Raw genomic sequence first — 21,537 nt, 5'->3', positions numbered from 1 at the left:
GGACTTTGAGAACATTATGCTAAGTGAAATAAGTCAGAAAAGGCTAAGGACCATATGATTTCACTCATATATATATATATATATAAAAGCCTAAGCAATTGTCTGACCATTTGACTGTCCGACCGGTAGCTATGACATGCAATGACCACCAGGGGGCAGACACTCAATGCAGGAGTTGCTGAGCTGTGGTGACTTGGCAGCAGCAGTTCTCGGGTGACACACCTGGAACCAGAGAGGAGGGAGCCCCGATTCCGGGGTGCGTCACCCGAGAACCATCCTCTCACAATCCAGGTCCCCTCGGGAGATGTCGGAGAGCTGGTTTCTGCCCGATCCTCGCAGGCCAGGCCGAGGGACCCCCCCCCTCCCGCCCCCCCCCCCCCCGCCCAGTGCACGGATGCACTGGGCCTCTAGTGTGGGATATAAAACTGAAATTTGTGAACACAAACAGCAGTGTGTTGGCTGTCAGCGTTTGGGGAGAAAGGGGTCCTAATATATGGTGACAGGAGAAAATTTGACTTTGGGTGGTGAGCACATGGTGCAATACACAAATCTTGTAACATAGAAACCCACACCCGAAACCTATATTTTCATGTTGACCAATGTCACCCCAATAAATTTAATTAAAAATAAAAAATAACTAAGGAGCAGAATAATATATTTACAGGTTATAAAAACATAACAGAATTTGTTATGTTAAAAAATCAAAATTATAGTCTTTCAAAAGATGTTAAAAATTATTAAAATTATACGAGACACTAAAGAACAACATAAATCAGAATTGAAAAACTAGAAATAAGGTGACAGAACTCAAAAAGAACTTGATACAAAAGAAAATAATCATTTCAGAAAAAGAAGACAAAACAAGAAGGAACACAAAAGTAAACAAAGACAGCTCTGGCCAATTTGTTCAGTGGTTAGAGCGTCAGCTCTTGGACTGAAGGTTCGCGGGTTCAATTCCAGTCAAGGGCACGTACCTTGGTTGCAGGCTCAGTTGGGGTGCATGTGGGAGGCAATCAATTGATGTGTCTCTCTCACACTGAAGTTTCTCTCTCTCCCCTCTCTCCCTTCCACTCTCTAAAAATAACTGGAAAAAATATCCTGGGGTGAGGATTAACAACAACAAAATAGAATGCCTTAAGTGAAAGAAGAAACATAAAATGAAAAGAAGAGATAAAAAGAAAATGAGACAAATATTAAAGATAAATCAAAGATGAAACATATAGCTAAAAGAAGTCCCTAATGAAGAAAACAGACCAAATACAATAAGCTATATAATTCAAGGAAAGTCTTCTGAAATAAAAATGTGAAACTATATATCAAAAAGCATACTTGGTATCTATAAATATCAACCAAAAATGACAAATACTAGTGTAGAGTCTAATAAAATTATCATACTTAGGAAAGAAGGAAGGGAAGGAAGGGAGGGAAAGAAAAGCAAGAAGGAAGGAAGGAAATTGATAGATAACATGGATAAATATCCACTGGGCACCTAAAAAATCTTTGTCATATAATAATCCATGGGCTTTGATGAATTGTTAGCTTAATGACATGAAGTGGCGAACTACATACCTGTGCAGCTTGCTCTGCCTGTGCCTGGGTCAGCTGGGCTTGCAAACTGCTAATTAGTGCCTCCTTCTCCTGGAGTTTACACTTTATCTTTTCTACTTCCATCTCCTCCGCGGAACTCTTGTCATGCTGAAAATGCAGGAGACAAAGTCATTTATTTAAAAATATTACAATTAATATATATTTGATCTTTTGCTCTAATTTTCCCTATAAAACTATTTCATTCATTTTATCAAACTGATGGGAGCAAGAAATAATAACACCTGCCTGAACAAGTAAGAAACTTTAGAATTTTCCAGTTTTAGTAGCACCATGTAGCTCCTACTAGACCCATCCTCCCTCAGGTAACAGCTATAAATCTGGATAAGAAATAAAAGCAGCTATCTGAAAATGAGGAGAGCAACCAAAAACCTACTGGAAGGATGTTGATAGTTGGGAAAAATGGCACCGAGTTTCCCATGTTTATGGTTTTTAGTCTGAGGGCAAGACTCAACAGAAAACTCAGTCTCCCTGCCTTGAAGAGCCAGAGGCCAAAACTCCTAAGGGGCAAAAGATCATAAAAGAACCGGTGAGAGGAAATCAAAATCTTTCAACAGTCTATTTTTCCCCCCAAAAGCTCCTTAAACTCAACCAGATTATGCCTCGCTATTGACTCCACACCCTCTCCCCCAAATGAAACTAGTCTCCTTATTGGAGTTACACAGAATAATTTTATACTTTCTTCCACATATTAGTTGTTCAAGCATCTGAAGATTACTATCACTTCTTCAACTACTTTCCACAGAATATCTAGCTCTTTAATAGGTATACAACAATTAGAGGGCTGCCGGAACTTAGAAATCATTTAATCCAGCCCTTTTATTTAACAGAGGAAGTAACTGATGCTGTAAAATGTTGATTTGCTTAAGGTCTCAGAACTTTTAAAAAAGGCAGATTATAAAATGGATAATTTTTCAGTCTCCTGAAATGGATAATTTAAAAATCTAACAACATAGCAGAGGAAAGGAAAGTCAGAAGAAACAAAGCCACATGGGCAAACGTTGCTACTATTGTAGCTAAGGGAAGAAAGAATTACCAGAGGAGAAACCAAGAAGGAAGAAAAGAAGAATCGAGTTGAAGAAATTATATGAGAAGAAAGACAACAGCTTCTAAAACAAGCTTTTGAGAAGTTAAATAAGGCAATCAATGCAGGAGAAGTAATGTCTTCAGAGCATTAGACCCAAAAAGAAAGACTAACTAGGAAGCTAACTAACTACCCCAAGGTTTGTGCCTAGAGAATCAATTAAATCTCCCAAGAACTAAAAGTATCGAAAATAAGAACACTAGTGGGTCAAAGGGTGAGACAGGATGAAATTAAGAATATCAAAAGACTTCTTATGCAGAGTGAAGTCTAGGCCAACTATGATATGCACATGTGATATATTAGCCTCCATATATTCTATACCAAACTCAGAAAGGTAACGAAGACGAGTTTTTAAACAATGCTCTATTCCTCAAAAGGCACCACTTTCCTTATTCTTCTATCTCCAACCTCAAACTGTTTTATTGGTTGTGGCTATCAATGTAGAGAACATGCCTTATAGGGAGGCCAAGGCAATCTAACTGAGCCTATAATGCATGAAACTTTAACCCTTATATGGCCATATAAGGGAATAAAATACTAGAGGCCTGGTGCATGAAATTCGTGCACTGAAGTGGGGGTGTCTCTCAGCCCAGCCTGCACCCTCTCCAATCTGGGACCCCTTGGGGGATGTCCGACTGCTGGTTTAGGCCTGATCCCTGAGGACTGCTGGCTCCCAACTGCTCGCCTGCCTGCCAGCCTGATCAGCCCCTAACCACTCCCCTGCCAACCTGATCGACACCTAACTGCTCCTCTGCCGGCCCAATTGCCCCCAACTGCCTCCCCTGCCGACCTGGTAACCCCCAACTGCCCTCCCCTGCCGGCCTGGTTGCCCCCAACTGCCCTCCCCTGCCGGCCTGGTTGCCCCCAACTGCCCTCCCCTGCCGGCCTGGTCTCCCCCAACTGCCCTCCCCTGCCGGCCTGGTCCCCCAACTGCCCTCCCCTGCCAGCCTGGTCACCCCCTACTGCCCTCCTCTGCAGGCCCAGTCGCCCCCAACTTCCTTCCCCTGCAGGCCTGGTCACCCCCAACTGCCCTCCCCTGCTGGCCTGGTCGCCCCTAACTGCCCTCCCCTGCTGGCCTGACCATCCACAACTACCCTCCCCTGCCAGCCATCTTGTGGCAGCCATCTTTGACCACATGGGGTTGGCCATCTTGTGTGAGGGTGTGAGGGTCAATTTGCATATTACCTCTTTATTATATAGAAGGATTTTATATCAAGTTACTAAATTAAAGAATTTCAGATGTAGAAGAAACCTGCAGACAATCTAGCTTATCATCTAACCAATAATGAAACTTCTCCAAAAGCAATGTGTGTCTCCTACCTGAAAACCTCACTTCAGTATTTACTTCTTCTCATTAGCCTTTTTTTTTTGGATTATGAGATTTTTAAAAAATATATATTTTTGTTGTTGACAATATTACAAATGTCCCCCATTTCTCTCCCTTCTGCCCAGCCCCTACTCCCCACCTTAACCTTTTGCACTCGGATGTCGAGTGTGACTCGACACGGTTAGCATCGAGATTAAAATTACTCTTTGAATGTATCAATAATTTGAAGTATAAAAAAAATCCAAATAAATAAGTTTGTATGAAAAGAAACTCCAGTTTTTTATTCTACTGCCGCGCTTTGTAAAATCTGGGGTATTTAAAAAATTAAATCCCGAGTAGAATAAAGGAATCGAGAAAAAAGCAAGCGAGTGCAAAGGGTTAAACCTTCACCACACTATCGTCTATGTCCATGGGCTATGCATATCCCATCTAATAAAAGAGTAATATGCAAATTAACCATTACTCTGCTACACCAACAAGCCACGCCCACAAGCCACACCCACAAGCCAATAAGGAGAAAATATGCAAATAAACCCAACCAAGATGGCTACAGCCACAGAGAGCAGGAGGGAGGCTTGGGTTTCCCTGGCGATGGAGGAAGCCAAGCTTTCCACACACCTTGGCTGGCCCAGGCCTCTGCTTAAGGCTACAAAGTTTCAATTATAGAAGATACATAAATCCCAACAGAAATGGCTGCCGCCACGGAGCAAGCAGAAGGCTTGGCTCCGCTCCAAGCTACAAAGTTTCAATTGTACAAGATAAACCCCAGATACCAGGACCTCTGCTTGGGTCGCCAGGGGGTGTGGCCGGCCTGAAAACCACCACAGGCCCCTCGCCCAGGCTGCCCCACGCCCCAAGGGAACCCCCACCCTGATCCGGGACATCCTTCAGGGCAAACCAACCGGTCCCCACCTGTGCACCAGGCCTCTATCCTATCTAATAAAGAGTAATATGCAGATTGACCATCACTCCAACACACAAGATGGCTGCCCCCATGTGGTCAAAGATCCTGCCCCCATGTGGACACAAGATGGCCACACAAGATGGCCAGCAGGGGAGGGCAGTTGGGAGGGACCAGGCCTGCAAGGGAGGGCAGTTGTGGGCGATCAGGCCAGCAGGGAGGGCAGTTGGGAGGGACCAGGCCTGCAAGGGAGGGCAGTTGGTGGCGATCAAGCCTGCAGAGGAGGGCAGTTAGGGGTGACCAAGCCGGCAGGGGAGGGAAGTTGGGGGCAACCAAGCCTGCAGGGAAGGGCAGTTGGGAGAGACCCAGGCCTTCAGGGGAGAGCAGTTGGGGGTGACCAGGCCTGTAGGGGAGGGCAGTTAGGGGTGACCAGCCCTGCAGGGGAGGGCAGTTAGGGGTAAACAGGCTGGTAGGGGAGGAGTTAGGCATCAATCAGGCTGGCAGGGGAGTGGTTAGGGGGTGATCAGGCTGGCAGGCAGAAGCGGTTAGGGGCAATCAGGAATGCAGGCAGGCGAGCAGTTGGGAGCCAGTAGTCCTGGATTGTGAGAGGGATCGGGTCTAAATGGGCAGTTGGATATCCCTCGAAGGGTCCCAGATTGGAGAGGGTGCAGGCTGGGCTGAGGAACACCCCACCCCCCCCCGTGCACAAAATCGTGCACTGGGCCTCTAGTAAGTATATAAGTTTTTAGGTTTTTCTCTTCTTGTCCCCACCCCACCCCAATATGTCACTCTGTTCCATGCCTCGGGAGTTACTTTGTTGGTCAATTTATTTTGTTCATTAGATTCCACAGGTAAGTGAGATCATGTGATATTGGTCTTTCTCTGACTGGCTTATTTCACTTAGCATAATAATAGCCTTTTTAATTTTCTGAAAGTCTAAGTAACAACTGGCATTTCATTTCCATGTTTTCTGCTGACCTTTTGTTTGCACTGTGTGTGACCCATAGCCCAGCTAGATTGCAAGTTCAATAAGGATAGCATTTAGAGCTGTATTACTTTAGCTTCATAAATATTTGTGATTAATGAAAACCTGCTATATTAAGAAGGTTTTTTCCACTTAGAAAATATGTGTTATACCCAGTCACCATACCTTGGAGAGTTGCTCCTCTGACTGAGATCCTGTTGGCAAAGCAATCGCTCCTTGTGCCTTCAATTCTTCTATGTGTTTATTCAAAGAAGTTAATTTGGCCTTAGCATGAAGTTTCAGGTTTTTTATTTTGTTATCAGCAGCTTTTCTTTCTTCCTGTCAGAGAACAATGATGATAAATACATAAATGTTTACTCATCACTTCATCACTTATCTAGACATTACAAAAGTAGGAATCTTTTGTTGATGGTGGGAAATAAGAATCAGATTCAATAATAATCTTTTAGTATATAGTCAGCAAGAAAAAGCCAAAACAATGGTACCTGCAGAACTTCATCCTTCTGCTGCAGTTCAGTATCCTTCTGTCTAATGAGTTCTTTTAGCTCCACCACCAACTGCTCTGTGTAAGCCAGGCGTTCCAGAACATCCTCTTGGGTTTTATCATTCAATTCCATGTCCAATTCTTGTGGTAATCCCTAGTATTTAGACAAAAAGTTGCCAATGCACCAAGGAAAAGGTATTAGTTTTTAAACATGAGTTCCTTCATTCCAACTTAATATTATCACAACTCCTATTCTTACTTAGGAAATGTTTCCAACTCTAATCCAATAATAATTATTTCCACAGCCATTATAATATGTTGAGTATTTTGTAAATGTTAAGCATTTTACAAACATTATCCCACTTACAGTCTTATTATTCTAATTTTACCAAAGAGAAAAATAAAGGGAAGCGAATATCACAAACCATTAAATGGGGGAGCCCAAAATTTTAAATTAAGAGAGTAGTTGAGTAAAATTCTCTTAACCACTAGACAATACTTGTCTTTCCAGAAAACTAAAGGACTTCTTTTGTTCTTATGTGGACCTCAGAAAATACAATGCAAACCCTAAGAGAAGTGATGGATAAATTAACGATAGCAAACAGATATTCTCAAACCAGAAAGGTGTTCCAATTCTACCATTTGTCACTCAAATCTTTCCTATGGAAAAGGAATATATATCCAAAAAGGAGTTAAAACAATCTAATGCTAAACAAATCTTGGGGTGGGGGAACGAAAAAGATCTTAAGAATCTCATCCAGGACTTGATTCCTATCTCTGTGGCTCTTAGGCTACAAACTACAGTAGATGGACCATCTATAAAGTCTCAATATTTTTCTTACTTCTCTCTTCTACCTGCACAAGGAAGACTGTTCATACTCTTAAATTATTTTCCTCAGAAGAACATGGAACACATGCCTCATCTGTTTAATTCAGAACAGAGCTACTTACAGGATCTAAGGAAGCCCTCATATTTGGATCAGTGTCATCTCCTGATAATTCATGTAAAACAACATTTGCTAATCCTGACAAACGACTCAGCATTTCTACAGGAAAAGAAAACATAAGAATCAATAAAACATAGAATATAGTCTTTTCCTATATTGGTAACCATATCATCTCTAAGTGAAATAAAAAAATCTGTGTAGGTGATATATATTAGAAATAGACTGCAGCATGATGGTATCATTTAAAAAGGCATTTCCCATACACCAAAAGATTGCGGGTTCGATTCCTAATCAGGGCACATACTTAGGCAGGGGAGGGAAGTTGGGGGCAACCAAGTAGGCTGCAGGTTTGATCACCAGTCAGGTAGCATACAGGAGTCAACCAATTGATGTTTCTCTCTGACATTGATGGTGGTTGGTTTTTTTCCTCTCTCTCTCCCTTCCTCTAAAAAAATTTTAAAAATTTAATCAATAAAAACATACCCTTTGGTGAGGATTAAAAAAATAAATTAAAAAGGCATTTGAGTATGTATAGTGTAGTCACTCACCTTTCTTTTCAATGACAATTGCACAGATTTTAGTCACCATCACTAATATTTTTTAAATAAAACGAAAATACGTAATTGTTCAGTGGGAAATAATGCACCTTACAGATTATCGTCAATGCCATTTCTTTCATCAGAACTTAACTTACAAACATGAACTTCTAACAATTCCTGCCCCTCCCGGACTGTTGTTCTCTCCTATTCTGTCAAATAAACCCCATGATTCAGCAAATTTTTTATTAAAAATATTTTTTTATTGATTTCAGAGAGGAAGGGAGAGGGAGCAAGAGATAGAAACATCAATTATGAGAGAGAGAATCATCCATCAGCTACCTCCTGCAAGCCCCCTACTGGGGATCGAGCCGCAACCTGGGCATGTGACGTGACGGGGAATTAAACTGTGACCTCCTGGTTCAACCACTGAGCCACAACGGCCTGGCAAATATTTTCTTTTTATGTGCCCAAGAACCCCATTCTTTCAGGAAGTTTTTCAGATAAACAATGTGGTTTTGCTTAAATTTAAATATAATCCTTGTTCATTAGCCCAGTGGTGCGCTATCGAGAGGCAGCAGCCAGGCCCAAGGTGTCCTTCAGTGCCAGCACTGGGAGGAGGTGGTGACACTGCCCACTATGGCAGGATTGGCAGCAGTGACGGAGTACATGAGAGTTGGGGCCGGGTCCGAAGCGCTCTTCACCCACAGAAATGAGCCACCAGACTGCAACAGTTACCACTGTGACCTCCAAGTGCACACCCTCCCAGAGGGTGCCCGCCATGACGGTCACCACAGTGTCCAACAATGACTTGGCCAGTCTTTCTGAGTGTCTGGTCTGCTTTGACTATGGGTTACCACCCATTCTTGAGTGTCACAGTGGCCATCTTGTCTACAGAAACTGTCACCCAAAGCTCGTATGTTGTCCAATCTGCTGGCCTGTTGGGATCCATTTGCAACTTGGCTATGGAGACAGTGGCCAATTCAGTACTTTTCCCTTGTGAATATGCCTCTTCTAGATGTGAAATAACTTCTAGACACAGATAAAGCAGACCACAAAGAACTCTGAGTTTCAGCCTTACTCCTGCCAGTGCCCCAATGCTTCCTGTAAGTGATTAGGCCCTTTGGATGCTGTCATGCCTCATCTGATGCATCAACACAAGTCCATTACAACCCTGCAAGGAGAAGATATAGTGTTTCTTGCTACAAACATCAACCTTCCGGGTGCTGTGGACTGGGTGACGATGTAGTCCTGTTTCAGCTGTCACTTCATGTTAGTCTTGGAGAAACAGTAGTATGATGGGCACCAGCAGTTCTTTGCAATTATACAGCTGATAGGAACATGCAAGCAAGCTGAAAATTTTGCTATGACTTGAGCTAAATGGTCGTTGGCAGAATTGACTTGGCAAGCCACTCCTCAATCTATACATAAGGGAAATAAAAGAGTCATTATTAATAGTGACTGTCTAATCTTTGACACTGGCATTGCAGTTTTTTTGCAGAAAGTGGTAATTTAGGCATCAATGTAACTATTTCCATGTGTTGAAATGGCCCTCAAACATTTTCTGGACAGTGTTTAAAACCATTGCATTCAATTTCACAGAGAAGAGGCACCCTTCTGCCTGCCAATCTGAAACTTTTGGTTAAGTGAAAGGTAGTGACATAAAGGTAAATAAAAGATAAGGCTGTTAAATACAGGAAACAGTCACATGTACTAATATATTTAAAAATAAGTCAACAATAAACCACTGATAGATAGATAGATAGATAGATAGATATTAGTAGGAAAGTAAGCATTATAAATAATTCTGAATTTGTGTTTGTTGTAGATTAAGCATACTATGGAAAACTACTGGGGTCTTCCTGTTTTGTTTTTGCGTGAGTATGCATGCATGTGTGCATGTGTGGAAGGGCATGGGGTGGTTTTCCCTTTAACAACTGAAAAGCCATATTGAGTGGTCTTGCTTTTTTCCCTTTTTGAGTCAATAATGGTGCTGCTGCTGTGTGTTTATTTGTGTGTTTTGTGTATTTGCTAATTTTTATTAATTCTAGTTTTTCATTAAATATACTTGGCTTTATTATATGGAAAAAATCAATAACAAGCGGAAAACTGAAAAATTCAAATATATGTAGAAATTAAACAACACACTTCTGACCAATGAATGGGTCAAAGAAAAAAAAAAGAGAAAGCAAAAATTATCTTGAGACAAATGAAAATGGTAACATAACATACTAAGACCTATGGGATGCAGCAAAAGCAGTTCTAAGAGGGAAGTTTATAGCAATAAACTACCACATTAAGAAAAAAGAAGCAATTCAAATAAACAATCTAACTTTATACCTCAAAGACTAAAAAAAGAACAATAAAGCTGAAAGTCAGCAGAAGGAAGGAAATAACCAAGATCAAATTAGAAATAAACAAAGATTATAAAAACAACAGAAATGATCAAAACTATCTTTCAAAGAAACTGATTTTTTTGAAAAGATAAAATTGGCAAGCCTTTAGCTAGATTAAGAAAAAAAGAGATGCAAATAAATTTTAAGTGAAAGAGGAGACATTACAACTGATACCACAGAAATCCAAAGAACCATAAGAGAGTATGATGAACAATTATTGCCAACAAATTATATAACCTGGAAGGAACAGACGAATCCCTAAAAACACACAACTTACCAAGACTGAATTACAAAGTACTCGAAAATATGACCAATGACAAGGAGATTAAATCACTAATCAAAAACCTCTCAAAAAAGAAATGCCCAGAACCTGATGGCTTCACTGGTGAATGCTAGCAAACATTTAAAGAAAATCCTTTAATTTAATCCTTCTCAAAATCTTCCAAAAAACTGAAGAGGAGGGAATGCATTCCAATTTGTTTTATAAGGCCAGCATTACCCTGATACAAAATCCAGGCAAGAACTCTAAAGGAAAAGAAAATTATAAGCCAATAACACAGATGCAAAATTCCTCAACAATATACTAGCAAACCAAATTTAATAAGACATTAAAGGATCATACACCACAATCAAGTAGGATTTACTCTTGGGATGCAAGGATAATTCAACATCAATCAATGTGATACATCATATTAACAGAATGAAGGATAAATATCATGTAATCATCTCAATAGATGCAGAAAAGGCAATGGACAAAATTCAACATCCTTTTATGATAAAAACTAAAAAAATAGCTACAGAAGGAAAGTACCTCAACATAATAATGGTCATATACAAGTCCACAGCTAACATCATACTCAATAGTGAAAAGCTGAAAGTTTTTCCTCTAAGCTCACAGTTCTTGCCATTTCTATTCAGTATATAGTACTGGATATCCTCACCAGAGCAATTAGGCAAGGAAAATAAATAAAAGGCATCCAAATCAGAAAGGAAAAAATAAAATTGCCTTTGCCTGCCAGTGACATAATCTTACATACTGAAGACTCTCCATCAAAAACTGTTAGTACTAATAAATAAATTCAGTAAAGTTGCGGAGTACAAAATCAATATACAAAAATTACTATTTCTATATATTAACAAAATAATTAAACAATTAAGAAAACAATCTCATAATAGCATCAAAAAATAAAATACCTAGGATTAAATTTAACCAAGGAGGTAAAAGATCTGTACACTGAAAAACAGAAAACACTGATTAAAGAAATTGAAGAAGACACAAGCGGTATCCCATGTTCATGGATTGGAAAAACTAATATTATTACAACATACATACCTCTCAAAGCAATCTACAAATTTAGTGCACCTGTATCAAAATTCCAATACCTTTTTTCACAGAAATAAAAAAAAAATCCTAAAATCATATAGAGCCACAAAAGATTCCAAATGGCCAAAGCAATCTTGAGCTTGAATAAAACTGAAGGCATCACACTATATGATTTCAAAATATAGGTTGTGGGTTCAGTCCCCAGTTTGGGCACATACTGGAGGGCAACAGATAAATGTTTGTCCTCCCTTTCTCTATTTCTTTCTCTCTCTCTCTTAAAAAAATCAATAAAAATATCCTCTGGTGAGGATTAAAAAACAACAGTATCACAATGCCATCAAAACAGACATATAGAGTGCCCAGCCAGTGTCACTCAGTGGTTGAGTGTGTCGACCTTTGAACCAGGAGGTCAGGGTTTGATTCAGGGCACATGCCCAGGTTGCAGGCTGGATTCCCAATATGGGGCAGGCAGGAGGCAGCCAATCAATGATGTTTCTCTCTCATCGATGTTTTTATCTCTCTATCACTCTCCCTTTCTCTCTCTCTAAAAATCAATAAAAACATTTTTTTTAATTTTTAATGAACAAAGATCCCTGGCCGGTGTGGCTCAGTTGGTTGGAGCATTGTCCTGTGCACCAAAGCTTCATGGGTTCAATTCCTGGTCAGGACACATACCCAGGTATGTGGGTTCTATTCTTGGTTGGAGCACACATGGGAGGCAGTCAATCAATGTTTCTCACTTTGATGTTTCTCTCTCTTTCTCTCCCTTCCTCTCTCTCTAAAAGCAACAAGCAAGCAATCAAGCAAGCAATAGAAGATGCCTTTAAAAAAATGGACAAAGAATGTGGACAGACATTTTTGATTTTGTTTTTTTGTTAATCCTCACCCAGGGATATTTTACTATTGATTTTTAGAGAGATTGGAAGGGAGGGGGAGAGGCAGAGAAGGAGAAACAGGATGTGAGAGAGACACATCCATTGGTTGCCTCCCACACATGCCCTGACCAGGGCCAGGGATTGAGCCTGCAACCGAGATACGTGCCCTTAACCAGAATCGAACCTGGGACCCTTCAGTCCTTGGGCTGATGCTCTTGGATATACATTTTTCAAAAGAAGACATTCAAATTAAAAAATGCTCAACATCACTAAGGCTCTATTAGAGAGAAAGCTGAGACAACCAAAATGACCAAAACCCATCATTATAAGGATTGGTTGTACTGGCATAAAAACAGACATATAGATCAATAAAACGAAATAGAAAACCCAGAAATAAGACCACACTTTCATGGTCAATTAATATTTGGCAAAAGAGGCAAGAACATACAAATGGGGTAAAGACAATCTATTCAATAAATGGTGCTGGGGAAAAATGAACAGATATGTGCAATAAAATGAAACTAGACCATCTTCTTATACATATACAAGAATAAACTCAAAATGGATGAAAAACTTAAGTGTAAGACTTAAAACCATAAAAATCCTAGAAGAAAATATAGGCAGTAAAATCTCGGACATAAGTCGTAGCAGTATTTTTTCTGCTATATTGCCATGGGCAAGGAGAACAAGAAAAAAATAAAAAAAGGGACTACATCAAACCAAAATGTTTTTGCACAGCAAAGAAAACCATCAACAAATGAAGAGACAACCCACCTAATGGGAGAACATATTCACCAATGATACATCTAATAAGGAGTTAGTATCTAAAGTTTATAAAGCACTTACCACCAAAAATAAACAAACAATCCAATTAGTAAACAGGCAAAAGATTTGAACAGACACTTCTCCAAAGAGGACATACAGATAGGTAGCCAATAGACATATGAAAAGATCCTCTCAACATCACTAATCATCAAAGAAATGCAAATTAAAACTACAATGAGATATCACCTCACACCTGTCAGAATGGCTATCATCAACAAATCAACAAAGTGGAGGAGAGGATGTGGAGAAAAAGGAACTCTCTTGCCCTGTTGGTGGGAATGCAGATTGGCAAAGCCACTCTGGAAAGCAGTATAGAGTTACCTCAAAAAATTAAAGATGGAATTGCCTTAAGACCCAGTGATTCCACTTCTGGGAATATATCTGAAAAAACTCAAAACACTAATTAGAAAGATTATATGCACCACTTATGTTCATTGCAGCAATATTTACAACTAGAGGCCCAGTGCACGGGATTTGTGCACTGATTGAGGGCGTGGCCTGTGGGGATTGGCCTGCTGTGGGATCACCACTCATCCAGGTCAGCCAAGCAGCGCTCCCACTGTGGAAGCACACTGACCACCAGGGGGAAGTTCCTGTGTTGAGCAACTGCCCCCTGGTGGTCAGTGCACGTCATAGCGACTGGTCGACAGGTCGTTCTGGTCGTTCCACCATTTGGTTGCTGGTCTTTTATTATATAGGACTAGAAGCCCAATGCACAAAGATTCGTTCTAGAATGGGCCTTCCTTTCCCTGGCTGCTGGCACCGCCTTTCCACTCCGGCCAGCCCCGGAGCCGCCTCTTTCTGCTCCGGCCCTGCTTTCCCACGCTGCCCAGAGGCCCTGAGAGACCAGGGGTGGGGCGGAACACCTACGCTGTCGCCATGATGACGGCGCAAGCGTCCTGCCCACCCCCGGCCGCTCGGCACCTGTGTATGCAAATTAACCGCCATCTTTGTTGGGTTAATTTGCATGTCACTCCTGATTGGCTGGTGGGCGTAGCGGAGGTATGGTCAATTTACATGTTTGTTTATTATTAGGTAAGATAGCCAAGATTTGGAAGCAGCCCAAGTGCCCATCAGTACATAAGTAAAAAGCTTTGGTATATTTACACAATGGAACACAACTGAGCCATAAAAAAAGGAAATCTTATCATTTGCAACAGCACGGATGGGCCTGGAGAGTATGATACTAAGTGAAATAAGCCAGTCAAAGAATGACAAATACAGTATGATTTCACTTATATGTGGGATCTAATGAACAAAATAAACTAACAAACAAAATAGGAACAGACTCATAGATACAGAGAACAGACTGATAGCAGTCAGAAGGGCAGGTGGTTAGGGGACTGGGTGGAAAAGGTGAAGGGGTTAAACAAAAAACAAACAAACAAAAAAACAAACTCATAGAGACAGACAATAGTATGGTGATTACCAGAGAGAAAGAGAGATGGGGGAGGTAAAGAAAGTAAAGGGGGGGCCGAAACCGGTTTGGCTCAGTGGATAGAGCGTCGGTCTGCGGACTGGAAGGTCCCAGGTTCGATTCCGGTCAAGGGCATGTACCTTGGTTGCAGGCACATTCCCCTGGTGGTGGGGGGTGTGCAGGAGGCAGCTGGTCGATGTCTCTCTCTCATTGATGTTTCTAGCTCTCTACACCTCTCCCTTCCGCTCTGTGAAAAATCAATAAAATTAAAAAAATTAAAAAAAAAAAAAGAAAGTAAAGGGGGGATAAATAGTGAAGGAAGAAGACTTGGCTTTGGATGGTGAACACACAATACAATATACAGATGATGTATTATAGAATTATAAACTTGAAACCTATAGAATTTTATTAACCAATCTCACCCCAATAAATTCAATAAAAAATTTTTTTAAAGACTGGTTGTAAATATTCAATATCTAGTTACTTGTAGAACTAAGACTGGGATGGAGAGAGCATACTATTTAATGATTATATGCTCTGATAATATATAGTGCTACCATGAAAAATATTGGAAAGAATGTAAATAGCGTACGCAAAAAACCCCACAAAAACCACCTTTTAAAATTGTTTTCAGCCGAAACTGGTTTGGCTCAGTGGATAGAGCGTTGGCCTGTGGACTGAAAGGTACCAGGTTTGATTCCGGTCAAGGGCATGTACCTTGGTTGCGGGCACATCCCCAGTAGGGGGTGTGCAGGAGGCAGCTGGTCGATGTCTCTCTCTCATCGATATTTCTAGCTCTCTATCCCTCTCCCTTCCTCTCTGTGAAAAATCAATAAAATATATTTAAAAAAACTGTTTTCAATAACTAAAATTGATGGTGGTTGTATCAGTGTTGTTATTCCTAGACTACTGTATGCATCATGTGAAATTAAAGCAAATGAGTAATTATGGGCATAGTGATATCTATTTTCAGTATGAAAAAGGGAGTAACAGGTATTAACAGAAAAAATTAATCTTTTGCACTTGGATGTCGAGTGTGACTCGACACGGTTAGCATCGGTAGCAGCTCGTATGTCGAATTGTATTGAATGTATCAATAATTTGAAATATAAAAAAATCCAAATAAATAAGTTTGTATGAATAGAAACTCCAGTTTTTTATTCTACTGCCGCGCTTTGTAAAATCTGGGGTATTTAAAAATTAAATCCCAAGTAGAATAAAGGAATCGAGAAAAAAGCAAGCGAGTGCAAAGGGTTAAGAATCCCATAATAAAAACTGATCTTGAATTTGAATTGAACGTATCGGTATATACCTACAAGGTATTTTACTTTAACAGATATATTTTCCTAGCTCTGTCCTCTGAAAAGGCTTAAAAACAATGACAAACTGAGAAACAATGAGCATCTCTAGTGCCTAAATGGGGTCTTGAAATACTATTTTCCATTAAAAAAAATTTTTTTTAAACCACAGGGCTTCTTAGAGAAATGACTGGTTCCACTTCTGACGTAGGAAGCATACAATATGAGCCAGAAATATCTTGTCATACGAAATAACAAAGAAGCTACTAAAGACTTCTATAGTCATGTCAAAATGATACAGGAGTCAAACTGAGGAAGTTCCCATAGGCCAAGGGAACAATTAGAATTTCTGATAAGAATATGAATTGTAACACATTAAAACATACCAAAAATATTTACAGCCACAAGTTCATAATAATAATAAATAGGTCATCATCTGAACTGATTAGGTAAGTACAAGAATTTATCTTGCCTTTCCTATTTGAACTGTACCACTCAGGAAGCAAATAGTAGATGATGGAGGAGATGAGGGGGCACATTGCTTCATAAAATTATTCCAGCTAATAAATGAAAATAATATGGTAGATTCAGAATTTCTAGTCTAATATTTTATAACTCCTAATAAATTCATGTATCTAGACTTAGAGCACTGACAGCTAATAACAACAAAAGAGCAAAAAGCAGACATTATGACCCTCCCAATGAAAGACTATAACACCATTTAGAGTCTTGCCAAAGAAACCCAACGTCAGTCTAGTGAGACCACTGGATTGGCTGCCAATTTGCAGAAAATGCAGAGGACAGAGGAATATGCTGAACTGCTCCCATAAAAGTACAATTTCCAGAGTTTGGGAAATGCCACAGGTTAAAAGGCCTCAATTCTTCAATAGAAATTGCGTATTTCAAAGTCACTCAGCTTAAGCATTATTATATAAAACTAGAGGCCCAATGCACGAAATTCGTGCACAGGTGGGGGGTGTGTGTCCCTCAGCCCAGCCTGCAACCTCTCCAATCTTGGACCCCTCTCACAATCAAGGACTGCTGGCTCCCAACTGCTCACCTGCCTGCCTTCCTGATTGCCCCTAACCGCTTCTGCCTGCCAGCCTTATCACTCCCTAACCACTCCCCTGCCAGCTTGATGGATACCTAACTGCTCCCCTGTCAACCTGATTGCCCCTAACTGCCCTTCCCTGCAGGCCTGCCCCCCCCTCAACTGCTCTCCCCTGCAGTCCTGGGTCCCCCCCAACTGCCCTTCCCTGCAGGCCCGGTCGCCTCCAACTTCACTCCTCTGCCAGCCTGGTTACCCCTACCTGCCCTCCCCTGCAGGCTTGATCACCTCCAACTGCCCTCCCTTGCAGGCCTGGTCCCTCCCAACTGCACTCCCCTGCTGGCCATATGGTGGTGGCCATCTTGTGTCCACATGGGGGCAGCCATCTTGTGTGTTGGAGTGAAGGTCAATTTGCATATTACTCTTTTATTAGATAGGATAGAGGCCTGGTGCATGGGTGGGGGCCAGCTGGTTTGCCCTGAAGGGTGTCCCGGATCAGGGTGGGGGTTCCCTTGGGGGATGGGGTGGTCTGGGCGAGGGACCTGTGGTGGTTTGCAGGCTGGCCACACTCCCCGGCAACCCAAGCAGAGGTCCTGGTATCTGGGATTTATTTATCTTCTATAATTGAAACTTTGTAGCCTTGAGCGGAGGCCAGGGAAGGCCAGAGCGGGTAGAAAGCTTGGCTTCCTCCATCGCCAGGGAAACCCAAGCCTCCTGCTCTTTCCAGCTCCATGGCCACAGCCATTTTTGTTGGGATTTATTTAACTTCTATAATTGAAACTTTGTAGCCTTGAGTGGAATCTAGGGCCGGCCAGGGTGTGCAGGAAGCTTGGCTTACTCCATTGCCGGGGAAACCCAAGCCTCCTGCTTGCTCCATGGCTGCAGCCATCTTGGTTGGGTTACTCAATCCTGATTGGCTAGTGGGCATGGCTTGTGGGTGTAGCGGAGGTACGGTCAATTTGCATATTACTCTTTTATTAGATAGGATGCTCTTTAAATGGAAAATAGGTTACTTTTCCACATAACCATTTAAAAAGATGTATAACTGAAGAAAGGAGAGATCGGTATCAGGGATGTACCATTCAGGCAGAAGTAAAAAGAGTTGCTCGTAGAGTGATTCAGTAATCTCAGAGGGCTATGAAAAAGAGATGGCATAATGGAAAGAGCACCAAATTGGGAGTCAGGAACTGAGCTTTTTGGTTGTATTGTTCTGGGTAATTCACATTACAGTTTCCTCATCTTTTTTTTTTTTTTAATATATTTTATTGATTTTTTACAGAGCGGAAGAGAGAGGGATAGAGAGTTAGAAACATCGATGAGAGAGAAACATCGATCAGCTGCCTCCTGCACACCTCCCTACTGGGGATGTGCCTGCAACCAATGTACATGCCCTTGACCGGAATCGAACCTGGGACCTTTCAGTCCCCAGGCCGATGCTCTATCCACTGAGCCAAACCGGTTTCGGCCAGTTTCCTCATCTTAAAATGAAGATGGACAGGGAGTATTCTAATGTCCAGTATTATGACTCTGTGATTCAAGATGATTTCTATAGCTGTTGATATTAAAGGAATAATATGGAAATGAAAGTTGAAAGAGCATCTCAGACACAGTTAAGTGCTTTAGATAGCTTAAAGTTGGGAATTTGAGGGTAAGAGAACCACTAAGTAGAATGATTAAGCTAAATGAAGAAAGCTGGACCTCCCCCTCTGTTAGATTAACTATAAGGCAGAAATGGGTAAATGCACATATAAAAATTAGTAAAGGGGAAAATATTTATGTTCATAATGATAAATTCATGTAGGGAGTATGTGTGGCCAGTGGACTAACAATGTTCTTACTACTGTTTTATAAAGCACCAGAATGATGAGTAGCAACTTGAGAAAAGAAAAAATAAAGAGCTACATGCAAGGCCAGGCTTCAATAAAAACACTTAGGCAAATAAAACAATCCCTCCATGTCAGTGCTGGCCACACCTTCCACACACACTGTACAGGATCTCAACATTTGTGTGTTGAGGTGGCACTTAAAATTCATTAAGTCTCACATTCTCTAAGTCTCCACTGCTATAATTATTTTCAAAATACCTACTTGGTGTAGAGCATAATGCCAGGAGTCACAAGAAATATAAAAAGAAATATAATGCATGTCCCTAACCACAGAGAACCTAGTACAAGAAAATCAAGAAAATAACTAAGGATAGCACATGCCTGTGTACATCCATTTGCTTTGGAATTTAAATCATATTTTCCCATAGAAACAACAACAGAAAATGGTGAGATTTCCAGGTCCCTCCTCAAACTTATTTAATGCATATTTGTTTGAGCCTCAGTAGTTTTCCTTAATTCTCAAAGTGATTCTCAACCAGTTTGAGGAGCTGATGGGAAACATTGCCATATAGCTGGAAAAGGCATATGCAATATTACATTTATATAATTAGAAAATAAAACTATTTTTCATGATACAAAAAAACTACAATTTTCATTAAATAAATTTAGAGTAAATGTTAGCTATAATTATATACACAGTACTATGTACTAAGTACTGCTCCAATTGCTTTACATATAATTTATATACCATAATTATTTTATTCACTTTATTATTAAAACAACCTCAAAGAGGAGGTATATCAATACTCTAAGTTTTAAGATGAGTAAACGAAGATATAACAAGGTTAAATAATATGCTTAGTCACAGAGCTCAACAAAGCTTCTTGGCCGGTGGGGAAACAGAAAAGAATCTATTTTCCGAGTAATCTCATCACCCAACATTTGTTATTGGGGCTGAAAATAAGGCTGGGAGGCATGAAGATAATCATATACTTATAGTTCCATAAGCACTTTCTTTTGAGGACTACAGAGACTAAAATGAAATGATTCAGAATAGTATAGTCCCAAAGAATTCCATATTGTTTACATCACAGACAGGCTTACACAAGGGCCTAGGATATATGTACATGCAAGTTCACTATAGCAGTGTTTGTGATGGCCAATAACTGGAAACAATCTAAATGTCCATCAAGAGAGGGCAGGCTAAATACACTTTCATATTTCTACAAGGGGATGCTATGTAGCCTTTAAAAAAATGAGGTGGCTTTATACTTACAGAAATGGGAAAAAATACCTAATATGTAATAGTTAGTGGCAAAAGAAAGTTGTAGAATAGCATGTGTTTTATGATTCCACTTGTGGGAGAGGAAAAGAAGGGGAAAATATATATGTGCTTGAATATGATTAGAGTTTCTTAGGAAAAAACAAGTTACTTACAATGCGTACTTCTGGAAGGTGGAGAATGGGAAAAAGGATCAGTAAAGAGATTTTTTTTAATGTTATATCCTTTTGCATTAAATTTCATTTTACCAAACACACATATTGTTGATATTAAAATAGCTTATTAAAAATAGAGTATTATAAAGCCTAAGCTCCACTTATATAGCAGTTCCTAACAATAGAGTGGTATGTAATGATCAATGGTGAAACATTTCCCAACTATGTTATTCCCAATAGTGGTTAACCTAAAGAAGTTCATGAATGATTTATTTCTTGTAAACAAGAGTAAAACCAACATTCTTCTAATTAATTCATTAATGCAAGGGGGAGGGGAGGCCTTTAAGAGTCAAGCAGAAGAAAAAAAATATCTCCTATAGATTATTATTTTTAGGAGAATCTGCATCCCAGAAGAATGGAGGCCCTTAAATTTTTTTTAAAAAGGAGATCCCCTCAGTCTGGAATTCCTCAGAAATGCAAACAGCCTTCTTGAAAAAAATAAACACCTTTATATGAACTCCAAATTAGTCTGAGAGCATCCCAGGGAGTGGGCAAGATTTGTTTTTCATCCGTTAGAAAATATGCTTTTGCAAATTTTATGATATACTTAAAGTGCTCTTTATCCATTAGCCACAATTATCAACTTTTCCCCATATCTAGTCCATGACCAAATCCTGCCATTTTCCAAAAGAATATTTCCTGGTGTTGACCATTCACAATCATCGGACCATCCACATTTAATTACTTCGTGCTTCAGAAAAAGCCTCCAGCCTCTCTGTACGGAGTTCTCCACTGTCATCTTGCAGAGCTGTAGGAATCTTTAAAAGCTCAGAGAGTTTCCAACTATTTCCAAAAGCGAAAGGCCTTATCCAGTGATTTTAAATATCTGTCCCACTCTTAAAATGTCCTCTCCCCATAGACCAACTGGAACTCTTTAAATAAAGTCAGACAAATATATTCCTCATCTGTCAAGGGGCTCATCCTTCCCTTCACACTCCTACACACCACTCGCGTTACGCAGAATAAACATCCTCCACACCAAATCAGTTTCTTCTTCCTCCAGTACTCTCTTCAGGAATCCCTTTCCTCTAACAGTCTGCCCACCTCTGGATTCCTGGGATTTTAGTGTTGCTGGGACTGCAAGAATCATCCCTCTCTCCTAATCTCTCCAGTAACTCCTTAGCAGGATCATTCCAAAGACCCTCGTTTGCGTTTCTCTCTC

The 21,537-nt window shown here is 40.4% G+C and overlaps 1 protein-coding gene and 1 pseudogene across 1 annotated transcript in view; one reads left to right on the top strand and one right to left on the bottom strand.

Annotated features, from left to right (window-relative positions):
* The window catches only part of GOLGB1 (golgin B1), an 89,542-nt gene that overhangs the window by 67,392 nt on the left and 613 nt on the right, over positions 1-21,537 (bottom strand). Inside the window, exons 2-5 of the mRNA XM_054713943.1 lie at positions 7,338-7,432; positions 6,388-6,540; positions 6,068-6,220; positions 1,570-1,695 (exon numbers count right to left, since the gene is read on the bottom strand). Coding sequence (XP_054569918.1) covers positions 1,570-1,695; positions 6,068-6,220; positions 6,388-6,540; positions 7,338-7,430 — 525 coding nt within the window. The 5' untranslated portion in view covers positions 7,431-7,432. The remainder of the gene's footprint in view (positions 1-1,569; positions 1,696-6,067; positions 6,221-6,387; positions 6,541-7,337; positions 7,433-21,537) is intronic.
* LOC103290734 (E3 ubiquitin-protein ligase SIAH1-like) lies at positions 8,553-9,414 on the top strand (annotated as a pseudogene).

The sequence above is a fragment of the Eptesicus fuscus genome, chromosome 3, assembly GCF_027574615.1.
Source record: "Eptesicus fuscus isolate TK198812 chromosome 3, DD_ASM_mEF_20220401, whole genome shotgun sequence".
NCBI classification, from domain to species: Eukaryota; Metazoa; Chordata; class Mammalia; order Chiroptera; family Vespertilionidae; genus Eptesicus; species Eptesicus fuscus.
This window is presented reverse-complemented; position numbering and strand designations above follow the sequence as displayed.